Here is a 22,758-nt window from a genome sequence, read left to right on the forward strand (position 1 = left end):
AATTCAACGTTGTCTATCTAGTAGTTATGTGCCCTGGAGCTGGTGTCTTCAAACTGACAGACGCCCTTTTAAAAAATGTTCAAAGTATGACTCAGCTGAAAGTACCAACTTTCAGGTACTCAATCTCCAGCTGTTATCTTTCCTAAACCTTCCTGGTCACCAAAATCTTTTCCCGTGGCTCAAAAGGATGACCTTTAGTATGCAAAACACATTTGTACCAACCTGCCAGGGCTTGTAATAAAAGAAGTATCCATCTGAATGATGCTTTCTGGGAAGCCACTTTACTGAAAGCTCCATAAAGTAAAACCTCCCAGGCAGGTATGGTGGCTCACACCTGTAGTCCCAGCACTCTGGGAGGCTGACAGAGGTGGATCACCTGAGGTTAGGAGTTTGAGGCCAGCCTGGCCACCATGGAAAAACCCCTTCTCTACTATAAATACAAAAATTAGTTGGGCATTCTGGTGCATGCCTGGAATCCCAGCTACTTGGGAGGCTAAGACAGGGAGAATGGCTTGGACCCAGGAAGTGGAACTTTCAGTAAGCTAAAATCACTCCATTACACTCCAGCCTGGGTGACAAGAGCAGAACTCCATCTTACGGGGGGGAGGGGAGGATGCCTCCCATCTTATACATACTTCTATTAAGAGTGAAGCTTGGTCTGTCATGCCCAGACCGTTTATTCCCCGAAGAAGACCACCAGAGTCCAGAGTCAAAGCTAAGCAGCAAGGATCTTTATTACAGGTTCGAACCTGGAACTCTCCCTCGCTCGTGAAACGAGACGGGCAGGAGAGCTCCCCCACTCAGCTCCGAACAATGTTATATAGTCTAAGAAAAGTGGGCATAGAGTTATTATACAAATCAGATATATGATTGGCTAGTGTTTGAACAAGGCGATTTGGCTAACTATGATTGGTTCCTGCCATTTCTGATATTTTGGTTCAAACTTTGAGGCGGGAGAGCAGGTTTATGGCAGCAAGAGTTTATCTTACTTAAACATGTCTTGTGACCTTGCCTCAGAACTTACAAAATCTCTGGTATGTGCAAAACAAAATCTCTGGTACGTGCAGAAAACCAGGTACTCACAGAACTTACGAAATCTCTGGTATGTGCAAAGATTAGAGAGCAGAACAAGGGTGTAGCGGGTGGGGGGCGGGTACACATCTATCTTTGTGTCCTTTCATTCCCCCTTCTCATAAGTAACTGGATGTCCAATCTTGGATTTCCAGAGTCTTATAATATAGCCTCACTTTCTGGGTGCAGGAGAGGCTGGTGATGGCTACGGAGGACCATTAGTTGGATGGTATCAAACCTTTCTCTGACAAATTGTAAAATTTTATTTACCACACAGGGGCCTATAGTGAATAGAAGTAGTAAAGACATTAGGGGGCCTAAAAGGGGTGCCAGAAGGGAAAACATTGAAGAGCTCCACCAATTGTTAGCGGCTGTAGTGAATTGTTGCTTTTTCATTTCTAAGCTTAGTTCGTGTAGGCGTTGGACTCTTTCCTCAACTAACCCTGACTCATTTATATAGAAACAGCATTCTTATTTGAGGAACATACAGGTACCTCCTTTCTCAGCTGTGAGTAAGTCTAAGGCTCTGCGGTTTTGAAGGGTGACCTGTGCTAGGGAGGTGAGCTGCCGCTGAAGGGAGGCTAGGGAATAGGCGGAGTCTTCCATAGCAACAGAGAATTGTTGTAACAGCTTGTCGTTTTCTATCATGGAGTGTTGTAGGGCCCCTCCTGCTAACCCCGCTGCGATGACAGAGGTGGTTAAGGATATTCCGGCAATTAGTGGTAGAAAAACTGCTCGTCTATGTCGCGCAGTTTTAGTTGGGGCGGTCCCTGCCCAGCCTATGAACTCTGCCGGGGTTAGCAGTGTCAGTCGGGGAACTAGGGTAACAGGGATACACAACTGTCCGTCAGAGATGCTTTTGGACAGAGTTTTTAACAGAGTCATATTACACCAGAAGAACACACCAGGGGGAGCATATATGGGACTATTAGGGTATGTAGCCGATTGGTTACAGAGGCTGTTGCTAAATGCCGAATAACAATAGGGGTATTTCTCTTGGTATGGGTCACGGTACAGGGCCACATCGGGTATCATGACTATCTATGAGTTAAAACCTGTATAGTTTGTGGGAGGGGAGGATAGAGGAACAGCCGTTAATGGTGGTCTTCCTAGGGTTGCACACATAAAGCAAGAGGACAGGTCGCCTAAACCAGTGAGGTTGGCGAATGCTAGCCCTTCCCGTAATAGAGTTAGCCAGGAGAAGGGCTGCAAGTCTTGTGATAGCTTGGTTTCTTGCCTGTGGATTTGTGTGTGGATTAAGGGTTGAATCTGGACTAGACTTCTCCACAGATATAAATGGCTACTGGGCCAGGTACTAGTTGATGAGTAATATACTCCCCCATGTTGTGGGGTTGTCCACCGAGAGTCCCATGGGTCTCTAATTATCCAAGTGTAAGTGACGGGAGACTCAGTTTTGTAAAAATACCACCCTTGTCGTTCTCTCCAGTATCGGACAGAGTGCGTCTTACAGTAGCTATATGGGCAACCTGCACTCTGGTGCCACCAATAATTTTTACAATTATATTCAGTTTGATCATATTCAAAACAGATCATGGGTATTGCTGGTTGGGCAATCTGGAACCTAGTGAAATTGAGGTAAACTATAGTATTACACCCTGAGGGGGGGCAGTCTGCGCTAGCTAGCAGTTTACCCGCTTGGGGGGTTTCCCCGGGGTGAGTTTTGTTCTCATAGAGCCAGAACCTCCAGACATAGGGATTAGACGGCACAGCAGTGAGGAGAGTCAGATGCATAAGGCATAAAAGCATAGGTAAGCTAGACATGGTTACGGCTATGGGGATGACGGCGCAGGGTTAGCTTTAAGGGATTGTTCTTAGCTTTGTCTATAGTCCATGTAACCGGTGCTCCAGACGGCTCGAGAAGGTCGGATGTTGGGTCCACTGGTTTGACGTGTGTGTAGTGGATCCACGAAGCGATGCCTTCTACTTTGAGAGTGGTGGGAGTAGTCAGGAGTACTTGCAGTGGTCCTTTCCACCTGGGTTGAAGAGTTTCTTGCCGGTGGTGCTTGACTAGGACCCAGTCTCCCGGCTGGAACGGATGAGGCGTCGGTGGAGGTCCTGCCTCGTACAGTTCTCGTAGTCTGGGCCAAATTTCCTGGTGAATTTTCTGTAAGGCTTGTAAGGAGAACAGGAGCTCAGAGACATTTTCAGTTTCAGGTTTGAGTAAGTCATCTTTTAGACTGGGGACCAGGGGTGGGGGTCTGCCATACATGATTTCATATGGTGTGAGGCCTAGTCTGTAAGGGGTATTTCGGGCCCGGAACAGAGCGTAGGGGAGAAGTACTACCCAATTAGCGCCAGTTTCCATGGTCAATTTAGTTAAGGTCTCCTTCAGAGTCCGATTCATCCTTTCTACCTGTCCTGAGCTTTGGGGCCTATAAGCACAATGTAATTTCCAATTTGCCCCCAGAATGGAAGCCAAATCCTGACTTACCTTAGCAACGAAGGCTGGTCCATTGTCTGACCCTATTTGGATGGGAAAGCCATACCTGGGGAGGATTTCTTCCAAAATTTTCTTTGCTACAACCTGAGCAGTTTCTCTCTTAGTTGGGAACGCTTCTGTCCATCCTGAAAAAGTATCTCAGTCTCTGACGTTACAGCCGCTCCTGCATACCGCTGGCCTTGGTGGACGTAGCTGCTGCCATCAGTGAACCAGGTGAGTTCTGTGTCGGGGAGCGGACGACCTTGCAGGTCCTCCCGCACCCCATGCACCTGAGCCAGTATCTCAGTGCACTCATGGGACGGGGCGTCCAAGTCTGGATTTGGCAGCAGTGAAGCAGGGTTTAAAGAGGTTGGGGGCAGAAAAGTTATTCTGAGGGGGTTTAACAGCAGTCCTTGATAGTGGGTGAGCCGGGCGTTACTCATCCATCGGTCCGGCGGCTGCCGGAGGACGCCTTCAATGGCATGCGGGGTTATAAAGCGCAACTCTTGCCCCATGATAAGTTTATCAGCGTCTCGGACCATTAGGGCGGTCGCCGCGATTATCCGGAGGCAGGGTGGCCAGCCAGCAGCCACTGAATCTAATTTTTTTGACAAATAGGCAACTGGCCTCTGCCAGGGGCCTAGGTACTGTGTTAACACGGCTTCTGCAACACCCTTACTTTCATCCACGTGTAAGTGGAAGGGCTTGGAGACATCAGGGAGCCCCAGCGCGGGGGCTGATAACAAGGCAGTTTTGATTTGCTGAAAGGCCACCTCAGCCTCTTCCGTCCAATTGAAGGGCTGCCGTTCCTTTGTTGCCTGGTATAGGGGCTTGGCTAACTCAGCAAATCCGGGTATCCATAACCTACAGAACCCTGCCGACCCCAGGAATTCTCTCACTTGCCGTGTCGACTGGGGTCTAGGGATGCGTAGGACTGTTTCCTTTCAGGCTTTGGTTAGCCAGCGTTGCCCCCCTTTTAATAGGTACCCCAGATAAGTTACCTCCGACTTGTAGATCTGAGCCTTTGTTGCTGAGGCTCGGTAGCCTAGCTCCCCCAGAGTCTTCAGGAGGTCCTCAGTCCCTTGAACACAAGTTTCCGGGGACCTGGCCGCTATTAAGAGATCATCAACATATTGCAAAAGAGTTATTTCAGGGTGTTGCCGCCGGTACTCACCCAGATCTTCATGAAGGGCTTCATCGAACAGGGTTGGCGAGTTCTTGAACCCTTGTGGCAGTCTGGTCCATGTTAGCTGACCTTTGATGCCCCTCTCAGGATCCGTCCATTGAAATGCAAAGAGTTCTTGACTTTTGGGAGCCAGAAAAAGGCTGAAGAAAGCGTCTTTTAGATCAAGAACGGTATACCACTGTTTTTTGGGATGTAAGGCACTCAGAAGGGTGTATGGATTGGGCACAGTGGGATGTATGTCCATGACCCTTTTATTAACTTCTCTTAAATCCTGTACTGGCCTGTAGTCCGTACTGTTGGGTTTACGAACAGGTAACAGTGGAGTATTCCAGGATGAGTGGCAAGCCCGTAGGACTCCCTGGTCTAGGAGTCGGCGGATATGGGGCGTAATTCCTTCTCTTGCCTCCAGGGGCATAGGATATTGCCGAACCCGAACCGGGTCCGTCCCTGGCTTAACTTCCACAAATATGGCAGGTCGATGTTTAGCTAGCCCCAAGCCCCCAGTTTCTGCCCACGCTTCAGGGAAACGCTGGAGCCAAGAGTCAATTCCCTGATCGGGGGGCTTTTGCTCTTGATGGAGTCGGTACTCATCTTCTAAGGTGACAGTCAGGATAGATATTGGCCTGTTTTGGGAATCAGTTATCTTGGGCCCTTCTGGCTCAAAGTGGATTTGGGCCCCCATCTTTGTCAGCAAGTCCCTCCCTAGTAGAGGGCAGGGGCTCTCTGGGATGACTAGGAAGGAATGGGAGACTTTTCCCGTTCCTAAGTCTACAGTCCTCTGGGTTGTCCAGGGGTATTTTTTGATGCTTGTGGCCCCCTGCACCCAGGATGTTTTCTTAGATATTTTTCCAATTGGTTTGGTTAGGACTGAGCGTTCCGCCCCAGTATCGACCAAGAAGCGAACTGGGGACCCCTCCACTTGCAAAGTTACCCTGGGTTCGGAGAGGGGATCCGAACCCCGTCCTCCCTAGTCAGAGTCCTGGGTAACGAGTACGGAGGTAGGGTTAGCTGGTCTCCGTTTCTTTGGGCAGTCTTTAATCCAGTGGCCACGTTCCTTGCAATAAGCACACTGATCTTTTTCTAATCCTTGCCTAGGGCCCTGCTTTTTCTGCTTTCTGTTTTGGCCATTTCCTGCCTGGGGGAAAGCTGCTACTAAGACTTTGGTCATTTCTTTGGTTGCCTTGAACTGTTTTTCTTCTGGAGTATCCCTATTATTATAAACTCGCTGGGCCATCTGAAGGAGGTCCTGAATCTGCTTTCCCTCTAAACCTTCTAATTTCTGGAGTTTTCTTTTAATATCTGGTGTTGCCTGGTTTACAAAGGACATTACTACCGCTGCCTGATTTTCTGGTGCTTCCGGGTCCATAGGGGTAAACTGTCTAAAGGCTTCCATTAATCTCTCTAAATACACAGCGGGGCTTTCTGTCTTACCTTGTAACACAGAATATACTTTAGCCAAATTGGTGGGCTTGCGAGCTGCAGCCCGGAGACCTGCCATTAGAGTCTGGCGATAAAAGAGCAGTCGTCCCCTACCTTCTGCTGTGTTGTAGTCCCATCTGGGCCGGGTCAAAGGGAAAGCCGCATTAATGAGGTCAGGATTTGCAGTTGGCTGGCCGTCATCTCCTGGAACCAGTTTTCTGGCCTCAACTTGGATTCTTTCCCGCTCCTCCATTGTGAACAGGATTCGGAGGAGCTGTTGACAGTCATCCCAGGTCGGCTGGTGAGTAAACATGACACTGTCTAACAACGAGGTTAGATCTTTGGGATTATCTGAGAACCGAGCATTTTGGGACTTCCAATTGTATAAATCACTGGTGGAAAAAGGCCAATACATGAGACGGGAGAGCCCGGTATCATCGAGCGATCCTATTTCTCTGAGAGGCAGGGCTACAGTGGAGTCAGGGAGTCGGGAAGCTTGGCCCCGCTGTGCGGCCTCGTGTTCGGCCGGCCGGCCCCCCCAGGTTACTTTCGCTCTCAGCTGCTTCCGCTTCTCGGTTTCCCTCTACTGAAGCACCACCCTGGGGGACTGGGTCCTGCAGGATAAGGTGCGGATATGGTGGGGGAAATGTGGGTTCTAACGTTAGGGGGTCCTGGCTGTCCGGTGGCACAGGGGCCGAGGGAGCAGAGGGAGTCTTTTGTCTTGTGGGTCACGTTACTAGGACTTTGCAGGGCTCAGGGATGAATGAAGTTATCCAGGGTGGTGGGTTTTCCACAAGATCCTGCCACACTAGAACATAAGGAATTTGATCAGGATGTCCTGACTGCCCTGGCAGGAAAATCTTAGTTTTTACCTTAGTAATAATAGAGAGACAGAAAGTTCCTTTGGAGGGCCACCCTACGCCAAAAGAGGGCCACTCCGAAGGGCAGAAAGTAACTAGCTTTCCCTTCTTTAGTTCTACCGCTTAAGTTACGCCCCCGAGCCTTCACATCCTTAAAATTGGTAACAAGGAGTGAGAGCGGCGTGCTCTGGTTGTTGCCCATCTTTGGACTGCTCCTACAAAGAGAAGGGGGGACGAAAATGAGTGTGAAGCAGAGGGGAGTATCCGACAGGTCCGGTCCTGGAAGGGGAAGAAAAGGTTTTATGTTTCATTTTGGGCTTACACTTAACACTTAACAATAACGGACAGACAGTAATAACGATGAGCATTCGCGAGCGCGTGTCGGACTTCCGACCTGAGTCAGACGGGGCAACCAAGGATGGAGGCCCCCAGATGGGCACTGGGGAACGTCTCCCACCAGTCCCGAGTGGCTGTCTTCTAGCGCGTCCGCCAAGACCGTGCCACTTACAGAACAGACCAATACAGATTACAGATTACGGATTTCGCGAAATTTCAGGGAGACAGACAGAGACAAAGACAGAGACAGTGACAAAGCCGGCTTACCTACAGATTAAGATTCGTTGACTTGGGGGTCTGGTGGGCTTGGGGGAAATCCCGGATGAGCCCCCATTTGTTATGCCCAGACCATTTATTCCCCGAAGAAGACCACCAGAGTCCAGAGTCAAAGCTAAGCAGCAAGGATCTTTATTACAGGTTCGAACCTGGAACTCTCCCTCGCTCGTGAAACGAGACGGGCAGGAGAGCTCCCCCACTCAGCTCCGAACAATGTTATATAGTCTAAGAAAAGTGGGCATAGAGTTATTATACAAATCAGATATATGATTGGCTAGTGTTTGAACAAGGCGATTTGGCTAACTATGATTGGTTCCTGCCATTTCTGATATTTTGGTTCAAACTTTGAGGCGGGAGAGCAGGTTTATGGCAGCAAGAGTTTATCTTACTTAAACACGTCTTGTGACCTTGCCTCAGAACTTACAAAATCTCTGGTATGTGCAAAACAAAATCTCTGGTACGTGCAGAAAACCAGGTACTCACAGAACTTACGAAATCTCTGGTATGTGCAAAGATTAGAGAGCAGAACAAGGGTGTAGCGGGTGGGGGGCGGGTACACATCTATCTTTGTGTCCTTTCAGGTCCTGTTCTCATGTTCTTATTTCAGAACAAGGAAAAATAAGCTATAAGTTATCTAAGGCAATTCTTCCAAATGCAGAAATTGAACTTTAGTGCCAAAAACCAGTTTTTCAAAGTGCACATACTTTGGGTGAAGCCCATCAGTAAATGATCCAATCTGAAAATCTTCTGAAAGCCATCTTTCAATTTCACTGTGGTAGTAGTATTCAGGTGGAGGTTCAGATAGATTTCAGAATATATGCATGCAAGGTTTTCCCCAGTCAGAGTCTGTTCGCTGGGTGTATAAGGAAAGAGGGGGTGTCCAGGTTGTGTATCTGTTCTTCTCATCTTTCTGGGACTACTCTTGTTCCTTCTGTGCCCTCCTCCTCCCATCCATGCTTTCACACAGAGCAGCCTGTTTTCTTTGCTCCCATAGATATATTACTGGCCCTAGCTCTTCTATGCATATTTAGCAGCCTTAACACTCTTCGTCACCATCCACCCTTCTATCCTCAGACTCTCCTATCAGAACAGCAGAGGATCCTAAATTCATGCATGCATTTTCTTTTTTTATTCTTTTTTTCTTTTCTTTTTTTTTTTTTTTTTTTGAGACGGAGTCTTGCTCAGTCACCCAGGCTGGAGTGCGGTGGCGCGATCTCGGCTCACTGCAAGCTCCGCCTCCCGGGTTCTCGCCATTCTCCTGCCTCAGCCTCCCAAGTAGCTGAGACTACAGGCGCCCGCCACTACGCCCGGCTAGTTTTTTATATTTCTAGTAGAGACGGGGTTTCACCATGTTAGACAGGATGGTCTCGATCTCCCGACCTCGTGATCCGCCCCTCTCGGCCTCCCAAAGTGCTGGGATTACAGGCTTGAGCCACCGCACCCGGCCGCATGCATGCATTTTCCTGCCACGTTGGAATTATCTTTGTGCATGTCTGTCTCTGATGTTCATTTCCTTCTTCAGTGTGAGTATGTATTTACCTCTTTTAGCCAGGACTGTATGGCATTACCTCTCTTAGCCAGTTAAAAGATTCAATACATATTTGTAGAAGGAGTGGGCTTATCATCAAATAAACCCAGGTGTCATGGTCAGTCTGTGAAGACAGACCAGTCACCTCCTTGCTGCAGAGAACTGGGGATTATAAACTCTTCCCCAGTTGCCTTTCTGCACTGGATTACAAGATTAAGCCTGTGTTCCTCTGTGACCAAATGATAAAATAATCAATCACATCCACATCTATCATGGCCAAGAAAATATTTATTTCCTCATCTCCTCCCACAGGCAAATTGCCCTGTATGGAAAATAATGTAGTTAGCTAAAAAAGCCTATTTCTCTATGTAAGATAACAATACCAAGTTGAAAATTAACCTTGCCCTCTTAAAAGAAAGGAATATATAGTAAAATAGGAACTACTAAATACATTTTAATATACTATCTCATGAAGATCAATAATGATAAGGTTGTTTTTCACTATTTCCTTATATTGCTTAGATAACAAGATCACATTTGTATTTGATGACTTTCGATGATGATTTAGATATGTAAGTGGCAATAATATTAATATATATTATAAACAGATTTAAATTATTTCCTGACACATAATGTTAACAGCAGTACATGTGACTTTGAGATTTTCCTTTGATGTTAATATTCACTTTCACAATAGTCCTCGTTTTCCAAATTCTTTTCTATTTTCTTTTTGTTGTAAGGTCTAGCTGTGTCACCCAGGCTGGAGTGTAGTCACACAATCTCAGCTCACTGCAACAGGTTCAAGTGATCCTCCCATCTCAGTCACTTGAATAGCTGGGATGACAGGCATGTACCACCGTGTCTGGCTAATTTTTTGTGATTTTTGTAGAGATGAGGCTTCACCGCATTGGCCAGTCTGGTCTGGAATTACTGAGCACCACCTACCTCAACTTCCCAAAGTGCTGGGATTAAAGCATAAGCCACCATGCCCGTATCATTTTCCAAATTATTTATGAAGTGTTTCTCTTACATCCATAACATTAAATACTATTTTAAAAAAACTGACGTTGAAAATAACATAGATAAAGCACTAAATGTGAACATCAGAAGAACAGGTTAAAAAATGCAGGAATATTCTTCAGGATTAGGGAGATTTAGTTTTTTTTATAAAATGATATTTAAATCTTAATAATAGAATGACTGTACTTTTGTTTAGAGTATTTAAATCCCATTTAGAACCAGTTCTGTACAGAGGTTTTACAGAGATGCTAATTGCTGTATGAAATGGAATATTATTCTGGTATTTTGAGGAAGGGTAGACATAGAGAAGAGAAAGGAAACTCACAGCCTACCTAGGTTTCACTTGGGTTTTTTTGCATGTGTGTGTGTTCAAGCCACAAGCTGGGTTTATTCTTGAATAAACACTAGCCAAATTGTTTTTCCTGAACCTTCTATTACCTGCATTTACATAGACCATAGTTGTATCCAAACTAGATAATCAAGATGACTTTTTTGTTTTAAAGACATTTAGTTAGTTATAATTACATGGACAGAGCAGCAGTTTATCAAAAAAGAAAGAAAGGATTAAAAAATTAAACATACATAGGAAAGGCAGTCTCTAATTATGTTAGTGGGGTCAGGCTCTGCCAAATAAGACTAATTTAAAATTGGGATTTGGCAAGTACTTTCTATCAAACTGTCAGCAGAAGTTATTTTTGCAACTAACAAGCTGATTTGGAAATTTGCATGGAAAGTCAGGATCTAGAACAAGCAAAAAGACCTTGGAAAAAGGGAAGAAAGGTGGAGAGCTTCCATTTCCCACATGCAGAAAGCTGAAACTGGACCCCTTCCTTACACCTTATACAAAAATTAACTCAAGATGGATTAAAGACTTAAACTTAAGACCTAAAACCATAAAAACCCTAGAAGAAAACCTAAGCAGTACCATTCAGGACATAGGCATGGGCAATTCTTCATGACTAAAACACCAAAAGCATTGGCAACAAAAGCCAAAACAGACAAATGGGATCCTTTTAAACTAAAAATCTTCTGCATAGCAAAAGAAACTATCATCAGAGTGAACAGGCAACCTACAGAATGGAAGAAAAATTTTGCAACCTATCCAACTGAAAAAGGGCTAATATCCAGAACCTACAAAGAACTTAAACAGATTTACAAGAAAAAAAAAAACCATCAAAAAGTGGTTGAAGAATATGAATAGAGTGTCTGCAGCTAAAAATGTATGAAATAAAGGTCATCATCAGTGGTCATTAGAGAAATGAAAATCGAAATCACAATGAGATACCATCTTATGCCCTGTTAGAATAGCAGTCATTAAAAAGTCAGAAAACAACAGATGCTGAAGGGGATGTGGAGAAATAGGAATTGTTTTACACTGTTAGTGGGAGTGTAAATTAGTTCTACCATTGTGGAAGACAGTGTGGCAATTCCTCAAGGATCTGGAACTAGAAATACCATTTGACCTAGCAATCCCATTGGGTATTTACCCAATTCATTTGGGTATATACCCAAAGGATTATAAATCATTGTACTATAAAGACACATGCACACGTATGTTTACTGCAGCATTATTCATGATGGCAATGACTTGTAACCAACCAAAATGCCTACCGATGATAAACTGGATAAAGAAAGTATGGCACATATATACCATGGAATACTATGCAGCCATAAAAAAGGATGAGTTTATATCCTTTGCAGGGACATGGATGAAGTTGGAAACCGTCATGTCATTCTTAGCAAACTAACACAAGAACAAAAAACCAAACACCACATGTTCTCACTCATAAGTGGGAGTTGCATAAGGAGAACACATGGACACAGAAATGGGAAAGTTACACACCCGGGCCTGTCAGGGGGTGGGAGGGTAGGAGAGGGATAGCATTAGGAGAAATACCTAATGTACATGCTGGGCTGATGTGTGCAGCAAACCACAATGGCACATGTATATCTGTGTAACATACCTGTACGTTCTGTACATGTACCTCAGAACTGATATATATTCACTTGGGTATAAATTTGGACCAATGAAATATAATTAATTACAGTTGGCCCTTGAACAACACAAGGTTTAGAACCCCTACACAGTCGAATATTCACTTGTAACGTTTTACTCCCCCAGTACTTAACAACTAATAGCCTATTGTTGACTGGAATACTTACCAATAACATAAACAGCTAATTAACACATCTTTTGTATGCTATATATAAAATACACTGTATTCTCCAAATTAAGTTAGAGAAAAGAAAATGTTACTAAGAAATCATAAGGAAGACAAAATACATTTACTTCTCATTAAATAGAAGTGGATCTTCTTGAAGGTCCTCATCCTCATCTTCATGTTTAGTAGGCTGAGGAGGAGAAAGGAGAGGAGAAGTTGGTCTTTCTGTTTCGGGGATGGGTGGTAGAGGTGGAAGAAAAACGTAGATCTGCACAGTTCAGACCTGTATATTTCAATGAGCAGTTATGAAGAGTTTAGAAATAAATCCTTCAATTTATAGTCAATAGATTTTTTTAATGGTGCCAAAACAAAGGAGGCAAGGATAGTCTTCTCAATAAATGGTATTGAGACAATTGGTTATTCATATGTAAAAAGACAAATTTCAACCCTTCCCTCTTATTATACCCAAAAATGTATTCAAAATGAATGGCAGATGAAAATGTAATAATTAAAACTCTTAAACTTTTAGGAAACATCAACAACATAGGACAATGTCTTTAGGGCCATGGATTGGGAAAGATTTCATAAATATGAGTTCAAAAGTACAATCATTAAAAGAATTGATCAGTTGAACTTCAAAAGTACAATCCTTTAAGGAAAAGCATTGATCAGTTGAAAGTCATCAAAATGAAAACCTTTTGTATTTTGAAAGTCACCATTGGGAAAACCAAAACATAAGCCGTAAACTGCGAGGGGAGGTTGGCTAATTATGTTCCTGATAAAAGACTTTTTATCTAGAAAATGTGTGAAACAAAAAAAACACTATTCAGTAATAAGACACAAATTATTTTTTAATGGACAAAAATAAATTATTAAACATTTCACCAAAGAGAGTATACATGAGAAGATACTTAATATCATTAGTTATTAGACATTAGCTAAAAGCAAATTAAAACTACAGTGAAGTCAGATGTGGTGGCTCATGCCTGCAATCCCAGCACATTGGGAGGTCAAAGTGAGTGGATTATTTGAGGCGACAAGTTCAACATCATCCTGGCCAATAGGAAAAGACCCCATGTCTACCAAAAATTTAAAAATTAGCCAGGGGTAGTGGTGCAGGTCTGTAGTCCCAACTACTTGAGAGGGTGAGGCATGAGAATTGCTTAAACCCATGAGGTGGATGGAGGTTGTAGTGAGCCTAGATCACACCACTGCTCACCAGCCTGACTAACAAACCAAGACTCTATTTTGAAAAATAAAAACAAACAAAAAAACCCTACAATGAGACAAAATTTTATGCCCATAAGTATGGCTATAACAAAACAAACAAAAAAAGATATTAACAAGTGTTAGCTAGGCAATGGAAAACATAGAGACCCTTTATATCACCATTGGTGAGAAGGCCAACTATTACAGTTCATCTGAACAATCATCTGTCCGTTTCTTAAAACATTAAATATAAATATGCCATGTGAGATAGCAATTTCAACCCTAGATATCTATGTAAAGATATGAAAACATATATCCATGCAAAAAATGGTACACAAATAATTGTTCCTGGAAGCATTATTAATAATAATAAACAAGTGGAAATAGACCACATGTCACTAAAAAAAAAATGGATTCAAAAGATGTGGTATACCCATACAATGGAAAATAAGTTAACCATAAAAAATTATTGATGCATGCTACAATATGGATGGACATTGAAAATGTTATGTAAAGTAAAAGAAGCCAGATGCAAAAGACTATATATTATTATATGAGTTCATTTATATGAAATGCATAGAAAAAGACAAATCTTATAAAGACAGAAAGTGGATCAGCAAGGCTGTCACTCCAACGCACCCACCCAAGTCTGATTTTAAAGGATATGAAGCCCCATTAAATGGACATTAAAATTTAAGTTTTGTTTGATGTATGGAAACAGTAATATCAAGTCTTGGTTTCAAAATATGTTTAACCTCTTCTGAGTTATATAGAACAGGAAAATATTTTTTACTCGAAAATGTTGGACATGACAGTATTTCCCCTCTGCCTTAATCCACTTATCCTACAACCCTATAGGAAGGCAAAGACTGTTTTAATTGATTGACACAGTAAAAGTTATTGATAGTTGGATATGCACACATGGGCTGCATCTGTCTATAAAAAGGAAACAATGGAGCCAATTTTTTAAGTAATTCAAGCAAATTAAATGTTCACATCTTTTAAACCTGGAAGCTATAAAAAACAAAATGGTACTCTGTACACAAAGATCATAAGCTATTTTTTGCTATCTTTAAGCCTCTTCCTGCATTTTGCCTGTGTTTCCTATGCAGATATTATTGAGGTGATCAGGTAGGTGACTTCAATTTTTATGTTTTTCAACAAATTCAAGCACCAATAACTTTCAAATGATATTTAATAGCTATTTTAAACACAGAGGACCTAGTCTATAATATTTTGTCCTGATGTAAATACTTACTGCAAGTAGTAGATGGCAATAGAAGAAAACAATACTGAATAATGGGTAGTGGTTCTTTAAACATGGAGTAGAGGTAAATCTTAGAGATTTAGGACATTTCTAACTTTTTGAGATTGTGCAGTTTTAAGTTTTTAATGCATGCAATTAATGTCAATTTTATGATATTTTGATTAAAGTACTCTCACACTTGCTGTATGTATTTTTGCTTGCCTTATGAAAATTTCTAACCGTACTGTATCAGTAACATTTCAAAAATGTATTTAAATTATAACATGTTAAAACCAAAGGACTGTCAAAGATGCATTTCTTTTAAGAATGTGGGAAATACTTTAATAATTTAATTTTCTCCTTTTTTAAAACTCACATTAGCATTTTTTTTGCAATAGCATCATTTTAACCCCCAAATGCATATTCACAGGATAAATAGCATTTTTTACAAGTAACATTTTGAATTTGTTCTTCTTGACATCTTTATGTTTATATGCATTTTGCATTTCTCTATCTCATTTTTTTGAAATCCAAATGTGGCCAATTTCAAGGTTTTGTGTTACATTCATTTTTTTTTTTCTTTTACTAGCTAGCATCTCTCTTTTACGGATTTTTCACAAATGAGATGTTTTTGAATTCTCTTTCATCCCTGTATTTTCCTTTTCAATATCACCCCAGGAACCATCATAAAGAGAAACGATGATGATATAACCAGTAATGACCGTGGTGAAGATAAAGGTATTTTTTGATTTTTTCAAAGCTCAACCCTGATGCATGATTTTATATATCTCTCTCTCTCTCTCTCTCTCTTTTTTTTTCATTTCAAACTGTTTTTCCTTCCCTTATTTGACTCTAGTACACTTTGGTGTGCTTCTTTATTTTCTTCTTGTACAGAAACCACTGTCATTTTTAACCCCAGTTACCATGTACAAGAGATAAATCACTGTGTGGAAGTATAAACATTGTGTCTGTACATGAAAAGTGTAATGAAATATTGTTCACAGAGAAGCCCACCTTGTTTTTCTTTTTTTGGCTTGGTCACAAGAAGAAAAAGTAGAATTTTAAAATAGGCATGTATAGTCTCTTTTCTCCCTTCCAAATATTATTTTGTAAGTTAATACACTACTTTGGAGCTTTGGTGTTCCTAATTAGTTTTGCAAACTGCAAAACTCTGCAGCACCTTAGAATAATTTTTTCAATGGGACTGAAATTTCAGTTTTGTTTGTTTGGTTTGGTATTCTTTGCAAACATATTGATTCCAACATAGGCATCCAATAATCTGCTCACAGTGAAGTACATCAAAAAACGTTTTAACAAGATGCTGTTGTTAACGAATCCTGATGCTTTCAGTACTGCCTTTTACAGCATTTGAAGAAAAAAAAAATAGCTTAGAAATGAAAAATGACAGGAAGCTAGCTATGTGCATCTTTGTTTTCACACCCCACCACTGTTCTTTGAAAACATATGTTTCTCCTTAAAATGTTTTATTGCTGTGAAGTTTCTTTTTAAGGTGACAAAATTGCTCAATAAATTATCTACCAATAGTGGAAATATTTTTCATAAAGATAGAAGGTCTGTGCATTCATGCAGAAAACACACACACTGTTTTTCTCCTCTTTGTGGAGAAGAATTTTTTTTTTTTTTTAAAGGGGAAGCTACAAGAAAATACTCAAGCAAGCCCTTCCTCATTGGTAAGGCTCTATACAATTAGCTAACTACATAATTTTTTCCCATCTGGGTAGAAAATGCATGGAATTCCATTTATTTTTCCTAAACAATAAGGCCCTGGCTGGGCCTTTGGGTCTCTGTCTGAAAGGCCAAGCCCAAAAGTGAGTGCTGCATTATCCTTGCTGGTCAAGCCCCATTTCATTGAAAGCATCATTTGACCGGTTCTTGTAGTTGCTCCCTTCCTTGCTTATCTTCATAAATCAACTATTCTCCAAGAAAAGAAGTCTTGCCAACACTCTTTTCATGCCTGGTCTTCCATTAACATTTTGATTATTATTATTTTTACTGAGCCCCATAGGGTTGTCATTGCCTTAAGTAGCTCTCTAAGAGGTCTTGATTCTGAAGGTGGTAGAAGTTCAAAATATACATTTTCTTCTGGTAGCCCCTTCTTTGATAAGGGCTTCCAAATGCCTGACATTTTATCAGTATTGAGCAAATACATAAAAATGAAATAAACTTTTGTTCTCTCATACCTTATACTGCTCTGATTTGTATCCTGTTTGGTCTCCTCTAACATACTTCCTTTTGATAATTAAGATCTATTGTCACATTGTTCCCAGTGAACGTTTATTACCATTAAAATGCCATCGAATTTTCTCTTAATATTGATAAGTTGTGATTTTTTGACTTTGCTTCAATATAACAACTGGTTATTACTTCCACAAGTTCAAGAGAATCTTGTCATATGTTTTATGAAAGGTAAGAGATATTAATTTCACATATTTTCCAAGGGAGCACTTTAAAGCAGTCCTTCAAAATCTCTACTTATTGTTTTTCCCACAATTTACTAGCCAACTACTGGTAGTGATAAAAGAAATGAGGCCAAAACCTAGGAAATTAGGAACCAGAAAGAAGCAGTGAATCATGAGGAAAGCCATTTTTTATTCATATAGCAGAAGACATTTCCCATAGGGTATGATGAATAAATGATTAATAGAAGATTTTTACTTTATGTTTGTATTTAATATGAGAAATAAAAGTCACTTTTCTGCCATGGATTAAATATCTGCAAAGAAATACTTGGGTAACTTGACACTGTTTTGTGTGCTTTACTGTGACCAGTGGGTATGTCATGTCTTCTTTGTGCACCCAATAAAACTGTGATCATAATTCATTCAAATTGGAGCCACTGACCAAACAATGGTAATTCATATCCTCAGAATTCCTTTCTGGTATCTCAAAAGTGTCCCTGTGAATTATGACGGAAAAAAATTTATTGAAGAAAAAATTGAAAATAAATGTGCATACATACTTGGAGTTTTCTTCTAGTAACAAAGATATTTAAATTATTTGTATACACACACAGACACACACACACACACACACACACACCTGTATCTAGAAATGTTTATAGGGGAGGTCAGTTTTCTGAAGACTAAATGCAGCCCTAATGGCAGATTAATGTTATAAACAGGTTGTTTAATCACAACTTTTCTTTCTTTCTTTTTTTTTTTTTTTTTTTTTGAGAAGTAGTCTCGCTCTGTCGGGCTGGAGTGCAGTGGCCGGATCTCAGCTCACTGCAAGCTCCGCCTCCCGGTTCACGCCATTCTCCTGCCTCAACCTCGCGAGTAGCTGGGACTACAGGCGCCCGCCACCTCGCCCGGCTAGTTTTTTGTATTTTTTAGTAGAGACGGGGTTTCACCATGTTAGCCAGGATGGTCTCGATCTCCTGACCTCGTGATCCGCCCGTCTCGGCCTCCCAAAGTGCTGGGATTACAGGCTTGAGCCACCGCGCCCGGCCAATCACAACTTTTCAGAGAACAGGCACTGTAGTCTCCAACTTTCTATCATTATAGATCAGTGTTTTTACATCATTGTTAATTTAAATAATAAAGTAAATTATGGAGAGGAATCATTGGTTGCAAGTCGCAATGGGAGTTTATAGTCCCTGTGAAAATATAAAGCATCTAAATAATTTGGATTCTTTTAAATAGAAAATGTAATAGCATTAGTCATGTTTCTTAGAAAACCTTATCAAGGGTCATATCATCCATAAAATTAATGTGCTTACTTCAAGTCAAAATAGGGAAATCAGTGAATCTCCTTTGTTCTTAATTTACCATCGGTGAGTCAGTAAGATCTTTATTGTGTTTCCTTACGTGGCTTTTTTTCCAGATATTCATGAACAGAATAGTAAGAAGCCAGTTATGGTCTATATCCATGGGGGATCTTACATGGAGGGCACTGGTAACATGATTGATGGCAGCATTTTGGCCAGCTATGGGAACGTCATCGTTATCACCATTAACTACCGTCTGGGAATATTAGGTAAGTGATTTCATCATGTGAATGAGCAAGAGGAAACATGAAAGGTCCACTTCTTATTTTAATGGGACTCATGGATTTGAATCCTGTTATTCCAGTTCCTGGTTAATTCCACTTTATGGTATTTACTTTATGTGATCAGATATGTTTTTTTTTTCTTTTTCTACCTTCATGCAACATGGCCATTTTATTGTTGTATTTTTTTTCCATTCACTTCTGATCCAATAATTTTATTTTATGTAAGTTGAATCCCTTCTCAAACCAATGGCCACTTCAAGATCATCATGATAAAATGAAATTTTATTTAAAGCATGATTCTTCTTTGGAATTAAATGAATGTGTATTTATCCACATAGGCGTGTATAATGAACACATATTTGGTGATACGATAATTAATAATGGCCATAGATCTTAGCTTTCTGGTCTGATTGTGTTACTGTATGAATTAGTATATTATATGGAGAAAAAGATTTTATCCAGTTCTCTGATTATGTTGAAGCTTTGGAAGATCTCCTGTTTGGGTTCCACTGCATTTGCATGCAAGGAAACTTAAGTATTAGTTGACTTTTATTGCATTTGATGATCTACAATTAAAGGCCAAGTACATGGAAATTAAAGTTTAGCTCCTCCTTGTTTAGGTGTTTCATTCGTTTCCTAATTGTGGGATGGAAAATTATACAACTTCAGGGTAAGATTTCAACAACTTCTTAGATGACCTTTCCTGCTTTTGGCTAGTTTGTGAATAATATTCCTAGACCTCTGTGAAAACATTTGTTTTCTGTGCAAAAATCCTTTAAAATGGTGTTCAAAATAAAATTTTTAACAAATTATCCATGAGAGAGATGTGTGTATTGGTTGCATTGTGATTGTGATACAATATGAAATATAAAATACAATGGAGGCTGCTCATAGTAGCTCTCTCCTGTAATTGCAGTACTTTGGGAGGCCCGGGTGGGCAGATCACTTCAGGTCAGGAGTTTGAGTCCATCCTGGCAAATGTTGTGACACCTTGTCTCTACTAAAAGTACAAAAATTAGCCAGGTGTGGCAGCAAGCACCTGTAATACCAGCTACTAGATAGGCTGAGCCAGGTGAGTCTCTGGAACTCAGAAGGCTGAGGTTGCAGTGAGCTGACATTGTGCCACTGTACTCAGCCTGGGCAACAAAGTGAGACTCATCTCAAAATAAATAAATAAATAAATAAATAAATAAATAAATAAATAAATAAATAAACAAATAAATAAATAAATAAATAGGTCTAAAGTAGGTCAAACAAGAAATATGTCTGAAAATGTTTTCTTCAAATAGGTAAATATTTTCAAGAATATTTTATTTTCAATCAGATTATTTTATTTCATTTTGAGTGTGTGTGTGTGTGTGTGTGTGTGTTTTTTTAATTCCTGTGTGAACACATTAACCTGTAAGAAACCATAAAAGGTGGTGAATTGCTGAGAAACCTAAGAGGTGACTTGAAACCAACCAAATTCCATCAATAATACACTGGATAAAGAAAATGTGGTACATATACACCATGGAATATTATGCAGCTATATAAAGAATGAGTTTGTGTTCTTTTCAGGGACATGGATGAAGCCAGAAAAAAATCATTGTCAGCAAACTATCACAAGGACAGAAATCCAAACACTTCATGTTCTCACTCATAAATGGGAGTTGAATAGTGAGAACACATGGGCACAGGGAGGGGAACATCACACACCGAGGCCTGTCCAGGAGTTGGGGGATGGGGAAGGGATAGCATTAGGAGAAATACCTAATGTAAATGACGAATTGAGGGATGCAGCAAATCAACGTGACACATGTATAGCTATGTATCAAACCTGCATATTGTGCACATGTACCCTAGAACTTAAAGTATAATTTAAAAAAAAGAAAAAAAGAAAAAGAAACCCTAAGAGAAATGCATTTCTTACGTTGAAATACAAGTCACTCACAAGTTTTGTTAAAGTTATCTTTTGAACCATTGATAAAGAATTCAAAATTCCAGGTTGTTTTTTGCATTAAACAAAATAAACCCCAACAAAAAACCTTTTAGTGTCAAACATTTTGTTATATTGTTGTTGTTGTTTTTTTTTTTTTTTTTTTTGCAGTTTTCTGTGAGCCACATCTTAGTGGAATAATATCTCTGAACTTTTGCGTAGCAATGATTGACCACTTCACTGAATATTTTTTGTAGGCTCTGACCAGTTGCTTTGGCTACTAGTGTTGGAAACAGGAAATTGTGCTTTTGGTGTTTTAAAAAGTTCTACTCTGACAAAGAGGTGGAAGGAGGAAAGCATGTATGAGGGCACTGCACAGGCCCTCTTCAAAGGGAGCAGTGTGTGCAATGCCTGTAGCCAGGCCACAAGGAAGAAAATGTGGGCATCCTTTGCTGAAGGAAGCAGTGGGCATCGAGAAAATTCTGTTTGCTGGAATTACAAAATATTATGTTGCATGCACGATGGATTGATGTGACTGATAAGATTGGTAAGATTGAGTTTCAAAAGAAATTGATCTCCTTTTCCCCCAAAACCCCAGTTGTATCAAGCAACTCTATACTATATTTTTTTAAATCAGTTTTGGGGTTTTTTTTTTTCCTTCCTGAGTCAAATGCAGATCTTGCAAAGTAGCCTGGGAATTATACACACTTATTTTAGAGGAAGAAAAAAACTCATTGAAAAATCCTAAGTCTACTTTTTGCTATGTAGATTTTTTTTTTTAAGTCATAAGATAACAGAAAGCTATAACATTCATGGGGAAGAAACAAAAGAAGTGATTTAGCATGCTATGCTGTCTATTTACATTCTTCCAATGAGCTAGTGTGGAAAAGCGAAGTGTACTATAGACCCCCCCTTTCATTTGATGCAATGAAATGTGCCAAGTTTTCCAATTATAAAGGGTGATAGAGACTTTAAAATGTAACTGTATTGACCTTTACTATGCATCTTGCATTCGCAATTGTCCTCTTGAAAATGGCTAAGCAGCATTTACTTTTATGATCATAATGGAAGTGGAATCTGACATTAGAAAGAACACAGATTGCAGCTTCGACATACAGAAGCTAACGTCTTTCCGCTACATCTACTGTGAGAAAGCCAACTTTTTCTAAGACTCGTTCCTTAGGAGTAGAAGGCAGTGGCATTCTCTCCCTCGCAAGGTTGTTGTACAGTATAAAATTTCTATGGTTCAAAATATCACACTTTACCCCATAAATATATAATCTGTATAATTACTTGTCAGCAAAAAATAACCTTTTATAAGACGTTTTATGGACTCATGTAGGTGAAATTTTGTAGGCTGTCAACAGAAATCATTATACCCAGTCACATTACAATTAGTGCTATTAGTACCATTATACATTGTATTAATGCTACTGTTCATCCACAGTAAGAATTGCAGCTGACCCAATATGTATTGGGTAATATCTATCAAATATTGGCATCCAAACTGAACCATGTTAATTTAAAATATCATTACGGCCGGGTGCAGTGACTCATTCCTGTAATCTTAGCACTTTGAGAGGCCGAGGCTGGCAGATCACTAGGTCAGGAGATCAAGACCACCCTGACCAATGTAGTGAAACCCCATCTCTAAATATACAAAAATTAGATTAGTGTCATGGAGCCTGCCTGTAATCCCAGGCTGAGGCACAAGAATCCCTTGAACCCAGGAGCGGGAGGTTGCAGTGAGCCAAGATTGAACCCTGCACCCCAGCCTGGTAACAGGGCAAGATTCCATCTAAAAAATATATGTATATACATTTAAATAAATATATTTATAATCTATACACACATATATTTACATAAATATATATTTATAATATGTTTATATATTTATTATTATATATTTATATTTATATATTCATAATATGCATTATAAATATAATATAAAATAATATATTATAAATATATAAGTAAATACAAATCTAAATATTTAAATAAATAAATATAAACTATATACATATGTAAATAGATATATACAGTTCTAGATATTAAATAAATCAGAAGACCATCATG

At 40.3% G+C, this 22,758-nt stretch overlaps 2 protein-coding genes across 8 annotated transcripts in view; one reads left to right on the forward strand and one right to left on the reverse strand.

The window, feature by feature from the left end:
- LOC139360988 (neuroligin-4, X-linked-like) overlaps nucleotides 1-22,758 on the forward strand; it is a 262,215-nt gene that overhangs the window by 102,849 nt on the left and 136,608 nt on the right. For 6 of the 7 annotated variants that reach the window (XR_011618573.1, XM_071089483.1, XM_071089486.1 and 3 more), the window contains exons 3-4: nucleotides 15,432-15,491; nucleotides 18,597-18,749. Coding sequence is in view for 6 of the 7 variants with exons in the window: in XM_071089483.1 (XP_070945584.1) it covers nucleotides 15,432-15,491; nucleotides 18,597-18,749 (213 nt within the window). In the remaining variant the exon portion in view is untranslated. The remainder of the gene's footprint in view (nucleotides 1-15,431; nucleotides 15,492-18,596; nucleotides 18,750-22,758) is intronic. The other variant, XM_071089488.1, reaches the window with a different exon arrangement.
- Nucleotides 2,122-10,103, reverse strand: LOC139360961 (uncharacterized). The gene is made up of 3 exons (XM_071089438.1): nucleotides 10,062-10,103; nucleotides 6,231-6,699; nucleotides 2,122-3,204 (listed from the first exon to the last, which is right to left on the reverse strand). Exons 1-3 carry the CDS (start codon nucleotides 10,101-10,103, stop codon nucleotides 2,846-2,848), a joined length of 870 nt encoding a protein of 289 aa, XP_070945539.1. The 3' UTR covers nucleotides 2,122-2,845.

The sequence above is a fragment of the Macaca nemestrina genome, chromosome Y, assembly GCF_043159975.1.
Source record: "Macaca nemestrina isolate mMacNem1 chromosome Y, mMacNem.hap1, whole genome shotgun sequence".
Lineage (NCBI taxonomy): Eukaryota > Metazoa > Chordata > Mammalia > Primates > Cercopithecidae > Macaca > Macaca nemestrina.

What these genes read in the sequence shown, in the direction of transcription:
- LOC139360961 (XM_071089438.1), bottom strand. Translation starts at nt 10,103, where the DNA reads ATGGTGGCTTATGCTTTAATCCCAGCACTTTGGGAAGTTGAG. An exon ending in CAGCACTTTGGGAAGTTGAG is followed by an intron (nt 6,700 to 10,061) that starts GTAGGTGGTGCT and finishes GTGCTTCAGTAG; the next exon opens with AGGGAAACCGAGAAGCGGAA. An exon ending in GGACTACAACACAGCAGAAG is followed by an intron (nt 3,205 to 6,230) that starts GTAGGGGACGAC and finishes TCTCCTTACAAG; the next exon opens with CCTTACAGAAAATTCACCAG.